A 10,015-nucleotide genomic window follows, 5' to 3' on the forward strand; every position below is an offset into this window, starting at 1 on the left:
GGATGTGTAGTCTGTAGGAGAGGATGTGTAGTCTGTAGGAGAGGATGTGTAGTCTGTACAATTATAAATATAAACAGTGTAATGTAACAACTTCATGTTTTATTCACACTCTCGTCACAGCGTAGAAACGCACATTGCTATCAGCAGATAAGTGACGACGTTGTCTGGCTCATTTTCGGGAGAGGCACAGTCTGGTTATCTTCCTCTAAACATTCAGTGAAAGTAATCTGTTGCAGGTTTGGGGTGATATGCTGCTGCTGTGTGATTGGTTTCTCTCATCATGTGATTTCAGAGAAATGACTCAGAGTTGTTAAAGCTGAGAGGACAGACAGAGAGAGGGGACAGACAGAGAGAGGGGACAGACAGAGAGAAGACAGACAGAGAGGAGAGACAGACAGAGAGGACAGACAGAGAGGACGGACAGAGAGAAGACAGACAGAGAGGAGAGACAGAGAGGAGAGACAGACAGAGAGGTAAGAACCACTAAACCTCTTCATCACACAGAGAACATCTAATACTGCTAAATACTGTCTAATTTACAGAAGTTTACAGAGTAGTACACAGTAGTTAAGGTAGTTTTTATTGATATTTTAAAGTCATATGAATCAGAATCAGATGACTTTATTGATCCCCTCTGGGAAGTTATTTAGTTACAGTTACTCACAGTCAGAATCAGAGTAACAATAAGAGTCAATACGTGTATAAAGTATAAAGTAACATAGTTACAATAAGACATCAATAAAACATGAAGTATAAAGTAACATAGCTACAATAAGACATAAATAAAACATGTATAAAGTATAAAGTAACATAGTTACAATAAGACATTAATAAAACATGAAGTATAAAGTAACATAGTTACAATAAGACATTAATAAAACATGTATAAAGTATAACGTAACATAGTTACAATAAGACATTAATAAAACATGAAGTATAAAGTAACATAGTTACAATAAGACATTAATAAAACATGTATAAAGTATAACGTAACATAGTTACAATAAGACATTAATAAAACATGAAGTATAAAGTAACATAGTTACAATAAGACATTAATAAAACATGTATAAAGTATAAAGTAACATAGTTACAATAAGACATTAATAAAACATGAAGTATAAAGTAACAGTTACAATAAGACATTAATAAAACATGGAAGACAGTGGAATTTGGGCAAATGCCAGAAGGGCCACAACCCTATGGGCCACTACTGATATGTCTTTGGGTCATTTTGATAAGTTATTCTATGCATGCAGCCACAAATGTTCAAGATTGTACTGCGGTGTAAATATGTAAACTTAAATAATACTCAAGATAAAAATAAGTCATTACGTGTATAAAGTATAAAGTAACATAGCTACAATAAGACATAAATAAAACATGTATAAAGTATAAAGTAACATAGCTACAATAAGACATTAATAAATCTTATACCATGGTCTGGATGAACACTCGATTCTGATTGGCTGCAGGGTGTCCATAAAAAAGTGACATAGGACACCTACTAAAGGAGTTCTGGTGAAACTGTCTGTTTACTGTTCTAAATTAATGCGCTGCATTAAATCAAATAGGAAATGTGAATCTGTTATTTCCAACTCCTCTGAACACCACAGCATGGAGCTAACACACACGCTGCAATGAGAACGTTATACTTTACCTCTGAACTGACTGTTTCACAGTGAATAACGTTATCTCACATCCTGTTCACTGTTGACGTCGCTACTTCAGGCTGCGGCCGACAGTACAGTTACACATCGCCGATCAAATTGTTCGTAAAAGTCCTTATATTGCTATACTTGTGTTGTTGTTCAACATACTGTCAAATTATTTTTACTGATTGCCAACTGTACACAATGTTATTGACTTTGGCTCTTGCTAGCATAGCGTTAGCTTTCTGGCTCGTAGCTAAACTGAAGGGTTCTACTAGCTGAGCGGACTATAAATACTAGGGATGAGCGAGTACAGCATTATCTGTATCTGTATCTGTTAACCATATGAATTATCTGTATCTGTATCTGTTAACCATATGAATTATCTGTATCTGTATCTGTTAACCATATGAATTATCTGTATCTGTATCTGTTAACCATATGAATTATCTGTATCTGTATCTGTTAACCATATGAATTATCTGTATCTGTATCTGTTAACCATATGAATTATCTGTATCTGTACTCGGATTGGGCGGGGCCTAACCAGCAGACGGTTTAAAAAAAAAAAAAAAACTCAGATGACCGGCAGAGAGAGGGAGAGAGAGTGTGTGTGTGTGTGTGTGTGTGTAGCTAATTAATTTGTAATATAGTTTTATACCACTACTTCCTTTATTTTTTTTATGAAATACAGCAAGAAAGTGTCAGACACTCAGTGCATGAAGTAAAAAAAACTGTTTAGAGCCAGCTGACGGTTTAAAAAAGAAAAAAACATCTCCGACAGGCAGAGACGCATCGTGAGTCGCATTCTACCAAGAACCACATTTACCAGAACTCTACTGGTTAATAAGGAAGAACTACAAACCCCACGTTTACCAGAACTATACTGGTTAATAAGGAAGTACTACAAACCAAAGTAAAAAACAAACCTGAAGCTGAAGAAACCCTCAACGTTAACGGAAAAGACCCGTGAACCTGAGAGACTGAGAGAGAGACAGAGAGAGAGAGAGAAAGAGACAGAGACAGAGAGAGAGACAGAGAGAGAGAGAGAGAAAGAGACAGAGAGACAGAGAGAGAGAGAGAGAGATAGAGAGAGAGAGAGAGAAAGAGAGAGAGAGAGAGAGAGAGAGAGAGAGAGAGAGAGAGAGAGAGAGAGAGAGAGAGAGAGAGAGAGAGAGAGAGAGAGAGAGAGAGAGAGAGAGAGAGAGAGAGAGAGAGAGACAGAGACAGAGGAAACTGAGTTATTGTTTGGATAAACTTTAGATTTTGATTGTAAAACTAATTAAAATATAAACTCATGTTTTAAAAATATGTTATTTGTCAGGTGACCATGGTATAAGCGGGTTAATGCCCTTCGAGGTGTCCATTGTCAGGTATTAATGGACGACGGCGAGGTGTGAACCGTCCGACGCGCACATCGTACTGCGGTGTAAAAATGTACACTTAAATAATACTTAAGGTAAAAATAATAGTCAATATGTGTATAAAGTAACATAGTTACAATAAGACATAAATAAAACGTGAAGTATAACGTGAGATTAGGTCAAAAAGATAGATTTAGACATTACATTAAATTACAGATGCTGTATTTAGAAAATGTCCTCTCAGGATGGATATGTGTGTGTGTGTGTGTGTGTGTGTGTGTGTGTGTGTGTGTATTCTGATGATGTGTGTCTCTTCCTGTCTCCAGAACCTTTCTGATCACATCAGATCACAGTTTGATTTAAAGTCAGCTTCTTCATCACTCTGAAGAGGAGATCTCAACTCTTCAGGAGGACCAGGAGACCTGGAGATGGCTGCAAACCTGAGAAGAAGAGGGAGCAGAGAATTACCTCCTGATCTCTCTGAATTAATGAACAAACCTGAAAAATATGCAGCTTCATTCATCAAACAGTTTGATAGCAGTGAACACAGGATGAGAGAGATTGTTAGAGAGTTTAGGGAGATCGCAGCCAAAGTCAGAAAGATGCAGGAGAGAACAGATAAAGTCAGAAGAACAGCTCTTGGTATGCCATTGGGCTTACTTGCAGGCGGAGCAGCAGTAGCAGCAGCAGGAACAGAAGCAGCAGGAGCAGCAGCACCAGTAATAGCAACAGTAGGAACAATAGGAGTAGGAATAGCAGCAGGATCAGCCATTTTAGTTGCTGGTGCAAATGTAACAAAATGGATATCAGAGAGTGGAAGTGTACATAAAGTAAAACAGCTGTGGAAAGACTTCATGGAGATTATTGAACCGCTGAAGAATGACCTGGAAGAAATAAAGACGACATGTAAGAAGTTGGAGCAAAGATCAGCTGAAGAAATAAAGAAGACGTGTGAGAAGTTGGAGCAAAGATCAGCTGAAGAAATAAAGACGATGTGTGAGAAGTTGGAGCAAAGATCTGCTGAAGAAACAACGAAGACGTGTTCAAGATCAGTTCAACTTCAGGCTGAAAAGACTCTGACAGACATGGAGAAGTTTCAGACTCTTACAGTAGTGTCTATCCTAGGAAGAGGTGAGGGAGTAATGTCTGCTATGTGGAATGTCTTCACACTCACAGCGTCCCCTGAAGAGGACAGAAAGTTGACAGACTCCATCATCCAATCAGCTGATTGCTGTCAGGAAGTCATCGATGACTTGAAGACGATGAAGGAAGAACTCAAAGACTTCACAGAACAGTGAACACTTCCACTGCTTCGCTGATGATGTCCAGATCTACATCTCTACCAAATCCATCACCACGGCTACATCCTCCACCCTGACCAACTGCCTCATCAATATTTAAACCTATCTATCTAACCCAACTTCCTCCAACTCAACTACAATAAATCTGACTTGATGCTCATCGGCCCGAAATCCCTCACAAAGAACAGCCATAACTTTGTCACATTGTCAACCTCTCCACCCTGTCTCCATCCCCACACATCCATTACTGGGAGTCATCTTCGACAGAAACCTCACTTTTGAAAACCACATCAACCAAATAACCAGAACTGCCTTCTTTCACATAACTCCCGTCCTTCAGAACCTCCACTGGCTCCCTGTTTCCCAACGCATCCAGTTTAAAGTCCTCCTCCTCGCCCACAAAGCCCTCCATAACCAGGCTCCGTCCTATCTCACAGACCTGCTCCTCTGCCACAACCCCCCACACCCGTAACTTCTGCTCCTGTGACGCAAACCTCCTCTCCCCACCACTCAGGACCGAGCGCCATACTTGGGGTGACAGAGCTTTCACCATTGCATCCCCCTCCCTCTGGAGCTCTCTACCCATACACATCTACAGCCCCCTCCCTCTAGTCCTCTCTACCCATACACATCTACAGCCCCTCCCTCTAGAACTCTCTACCCATACACACCTACAGCCCCTCCCTCTAGAACTCTCTACCCATACACACCTACAGCCCCCTCCCTCTAGAACTCTCTACCCATACACACCTACAGCCCCTCCCTCTAGAACTCTCTACCCATACACACCTACAGCCCCTCCCTCTAGAACTCCCTACCCATACACACCTACAGCCCCCTCCCTCTAGTCCTCTCTACCCATACACATCTACAGCCCCTCCCTCTAGAACTCTCTACCCATACACATCTACAGCCCCCTCCCTCTAGAACTCCCTACCCATACACATCTACAGCCCCTCCCTCTAGAACTCTCTACCCATACACATCTACAGCCCCTCCCTCTAGAACTCTCTACCCATACACATCTACAGCCCCCTCCCTCTAGAACTCTCTACCCATACACACCTACAGCCCCTCCCTCTAGAACTCCCTACCCATACACACCTACAGCCCCTCCCTCTAGAACTCTCTACCCATACACATCTACAGCCCCTCCCTCTAAAACTCTCTACCCATACACATCTACAGCCCCTCCCTCTAGAACTCTCTACCCATACACATCTACAGCCCCCTCCCTCTAGTCCTCTCTACCCATACACACCTACAGCCCCTCCCTCTAGAACTCTCTACCCATACACACCTGTGACTGTACTGACCTGGACACTCATCATAAGTCACCTGTTCAGATTAGCTGTCTACATCCAATAGTCTGACATTTCTCACCTGAGAGTTACTGCTTTTATTATTTTTAATTGCTTCTAAAAAGCTTGTTTTATGTGTTGGTTTTATTGCTTATCTGTTTTAAAAAAAAAGTTTGTTTTTAGTGTAAAGTGTCTTTGAGTACCATGAAAAGCGCCACATAAATAAAATGTATTATTATGATTATTAGATGATCCTCTGATCCTGTTTATCTGAAGAAACTCCTCCGTGTTATTAATATGATATTAACTTTCTGTGAACATGCTGCTGCTTATAATTCTGTCTGAAACATGATTATTTTTCTGTCAGATCCAGAGCAGAGAAAACCAGTCTGATGATCTCTGAAACATAAAGTGATGCCAACTGAGAATAGATGAGCCGTGTAGTAACGTAGCAGCTCCACCAGATGGCAGCAGCTGCAGCTGATGCACCGTGGGGGGGGGCCCTGCACATGTTTCACAATAAAAGCCTGGATAGAAACTAAAGGATTCTGTCCAGAGGGCTTTTATTTTGAAACAGGAAGTGTAGAGTTTGTACTAACAGCATCATGCAGAAATATTTTCTCTCTTTGTTCTGATTTATTAGAATGAGATGATGTTTATATAAGCTGGAAATAAACCTGATGTTGTTTTACAGTTTATTAATAATTAATCCGTCTGGACGTCAATAGTTTAGATGATTTTGTGAAGGTGTTTTCTTAATGTCGATCCTAAAATACATTACATGGTACCTGCTCGCTCTACTCGCCTTTTTTGGTTTTCCATTATGATAAGAAGTCCCTGGTACCTGCTAACAGGTACCTTTTTAGTACCTCCTCAGTCGAGGTTCCAAGCGAGCTGAGCCGATCCCAAAAGGTGACGAGAAAGCGACAGAGGGGGGTGTCCTGAACAAACCCACCATTTTTAAATAGTTTAGCCAGCTGTGTTTTGTTTTTCCTGCCTCCAGTGTGTGCGTCAGTCGCGGGGGGAACGGAGCAGCCCCCCCGCTGCAGAGACGACAGGATGTAAACAGCAGCAGCTTCAGTGACTTTAGAGACGTTACAGCGTACATTGATGTTAAAATGTGTACAGGTTGGCAGGATGGTCGGAAATATCTTTCGCTGTCCGTTTTGTTGGTAACTTCCACATCTCTTCTTTTGTGCGAAAGGGAAACGCACTGTCTGAGGTCACATACAGGCACTATAATACGGGTATGTATAATATATAGACATACATGTATATGTTATTTTATATAGTTTTTTTAATCAAACATGTTCGGGGCCAGGAAAGGGGTACTTGATCTGCATGATTGGTTATTACATTGTTTTTTGCAGATGTTTTTATTTACAATGTTTAATAAATCTCATGCTGATGACATCACTATATCGTAGTCATAGGCTTTATTTTTATCTCAAATGTTTGGGGCCGGTCAGGGGGTACTTGGCTGAGAAATAAATTGATAGGGGGTACATTATTGAAAAAAGATTGAGAAGCACTGCTCTAGTGTATCATTGCTTAAAGTAGGCTAACCTTCATCAGAAAATGTCAGTAATTAATGGACATCCCTATCACATCAGGACAGATGGATCACTGGCAGTGACAAACAGGAAAAGAACCAGGAACCATCAACATGTTGTCTGATGCTGAATATTTATTGCAGTAAATGTAAAAGCTTGCAGTGGTTACAGTTGAAGCCGGCTGGTCCCACTGCTGCTCTTCAGGTTCTCTCTGAACTACTAGACAGGTACTTGACACACGTACGGCTTCTGGTCATTACAGGCCGCATCGTTCCAGAGTCCCCAGTCTGAAAGAAACATGTTAATCAGTGTCAGTAGGGATTTCAGGGTTCATGGTCATTTTGCCTCTCGGGCATGTGGATGTAAATGTCTTTTTTCAACTTGCTAGGAATTATTTAACTTGTGCAGATTAAGCTTACGTACATAGTGTTAACTTGTGTAACTTTGTGTACATCACCTTAACTTAAGTAACGTAACGTAAGTTACATACATCACATTAACTTGCATATCTTACGTACATCACATTAACTTGCTTATCTTACGTACATCAAGTTTACTTACTTTCATCACATTAACTTACGTACATTAAGTTATCTCACATGTATTGTACGTGTAAATGTATGTGAGTTAACTTACGATAAACTAACTTCCCTGCATTAAGTGAACTTACATACATTACATTAACTTGCGTACATTAAACTAACTTGCGTATATTAAGTTGACGTGACGTACGTTTGAAATCACAACATTAACCACATGTTAATGTTTATCATACTACACTGCACCTTAAAAAATGGTCACTGGGTCCTGACCAAGCATCCGTATGTGATAGGTTGGGATTGAGAATGTTTTGATAGTAACTAAGATTTGCTCCCTGATTGGACTCGTCCTTCTCTTGAACCCGTGCCTCTCTTTATATTGAGGAAACCAAAGACTGATTATATTGATGAATTGTGTGACACAGTCTGCTGGTAGACTCTTGTGTCACAGAAATCTGATTATAATTTTGTTATGAAGCTAATAAAATCATATTTTATTTAGGAAAAGAGTAAACAGGTCCTTTTCTAAATACTGTGGCAGATTGAGAAGCACATCCTGTATAGGGTTTGTTGGTCCTCATGGTCCCGAGTAGTTTTAATGTGACAAACACTGAAGCACAATCACAATCGTTCTGGGCGCCACTAAGCACTGGGTAGAGCCACGGTGCCGCTGCAAAACAGCCTCGGGAAGGAACTTGTTTTGGTGGAACATGTTCAAAGTAGAGGGCTGCATTGGGATTGGGTCCCGCTGGGTCCTGTTGGACCCAACGCAAATCTCGTGGGAGCGGGCGGTTTGAACTTTGGTGCGGGCAGGAATGGGCGGCTAAAAAAAAGCAGGATTGGGATGTAGCCTGGAACCCCCCCACACCAGCAGACACCATAGAAATATATACTGACAGTATATACTGTATATCTATGTGCAGACACCAGCAGACACCATAGACATATATACTGACAGTATATACTGTATATCTATGAGCAGACACCAGCAGCGTATCTGAGCCTCCCAGGACGGGGGCGCTCCTCTGCTCCTTCCTCCCCCTCTCTCCCTCTCCTCCTCATCCTCTGCTCCTTCCTCCCCCTCTCTCCCTCTCCCCCTCATCCTCTGCTCCTTCCTCCCCCTCTCACAGCAGCAAGCACCTTTCTTCTTTCCCTGCATCTTCTCCCTATTAACCTATAAAATGACGGGTTTTTCCATGCGGGACGGGAGAAGACACAAAATCAATGCATCTCTATTATTGTGCGGGCATAAATTATCAGAGCTTTGCGAGTGTGGGCGTGAGTGGACATACACATTGCGGGAGCGGGCAGGAGTGTAACACACACATTGCGGGTGCAGGTGGTAATAGTCAGAAATTTGGCGGGAGCGGGATGAAGAATACAGTCTTGCGCAGGGCTCTAGTTCAAAGGTTATTTTAGTGGTGCAACAGAAAACTCTGATTGGACAGATAGTCTAGCTAGCTGTCTGGATTTACCCTGCAGAGATCTGAGGAGCAGTTAACCATAGTCCTCACAAAGAGCTTAAAATTCCAACACAATGAAAGCGTAAGATAAGGGACATCCGGTCAAAAAGAGTGAAATCTGGAACTTCCGGCGGCAACGGAGAAATCCTGGAAGTGGATATAGACTATCTCTGAGGTGAAATTTAAATAAATAAAAAAGTGATTAATTTCTACTAAACTACTAGCTCTGCTCCTGAGCCTTTTGTTTACTTACCCCAGTAGTTCATCTCAACGCAACTCTCTCTCAACATGAAGTTGTCAGGCTGGCCATTAGCCCAACTGGAGAAAATATAGTATGTGTTATCCGTCCAAACCCACCTTTGATCATTATTCTTCTAAAAAGAAAAAAAGAAAAACAAATGATTGCCTGAGGGTGACTACTTTGCTGTCATTCAAATTGTGTTTTTTGTTTAATATCCAGCCGGCCAATAATCATCAGATTAACTTTCCACTCTGTCAGCTGGTGGATAGCACCAGTTGGCTGCTTCCTACTAGGGATGGATGATAGCACCTAAAAATCTAACTCACCATTCACTGAACATTTGACTTGATTAGGAATAATGAACCACTTATTTGGTTTTTTGTTCACTGACAAGGCTTGTACTGTAAATATGCATAAATATTAGGTATCAGGTAGGACCTTTCTAATGAGAGAGTGCATAGCTTATCTTTCTGATATTAAATTAATTGAAGATGAACTAAAAATGGTTATTTTTTAATATTTCAAACAAGTGAAATCAAAGCACACATTGCGTAAAAGAAGAAGTTAGTTCTTGTGAAAGGAGTTACATTTTAGTTGTAAT

The 10,015-nt window shown here is 41.0% G+C and overlaps 1 protein-coding gene and 1 long non-coding RNA gene across 2 annotated transcripts; one reads left to right on the forward strand and one right to left on the reverse strand.

Moving 5' to 3' along the window:
- Positions 1-3,150: 3,150 nt before the first annotated feature.
- Positions 3,151-6,083, forward strand: LOC116043376. The gene is made up of 2 exons (XM_031289979.2): positions 3,151-3,955; positions 4,067-6,083. Exons 1-2 carry the CDS (start codon positions 3,445-3,447, stop codon positions 4,312-4,314), a joined length of 759 nt encoding a protein of 252 aa, XP_031145839.1. The 5' UTR covers positions 3,151-3,444; the 3' UTR covers positions 4,315-6,083.
- A 426-nt stretch (positions 6,084-6,509) lies between these two features.
- On the reverse strand, positions 6,510-9,678 carry LOC118493383. Its single transcript, XR_004895344.1, has 2 exons — positions 9,427-9,678; positions 6,510-7,458 (listed from the first exon to the last, which is right to left on the reverse strand). It is a non-coding gene; the product is annotated as an uncharacterized LOC118493383 (long non-coding RNA).
- Positions 9,679-10,015: the final 337 nt, after the last annotated feature.

This window comes from Sander lucioperca, chromosome 16, assembly GCF_008315115.2.
Source record: "Sander lucioperca isolate FBNREF2018 chromosome 16, SLUC_FBN_1.2, whole genome shotgun sequence".
Taxonomy (NCBI): Eukaryota; Metazoa; Chordata; class Actinopteri; order Perciformes; family Percidae; genus Sander; species Sander lucioperca.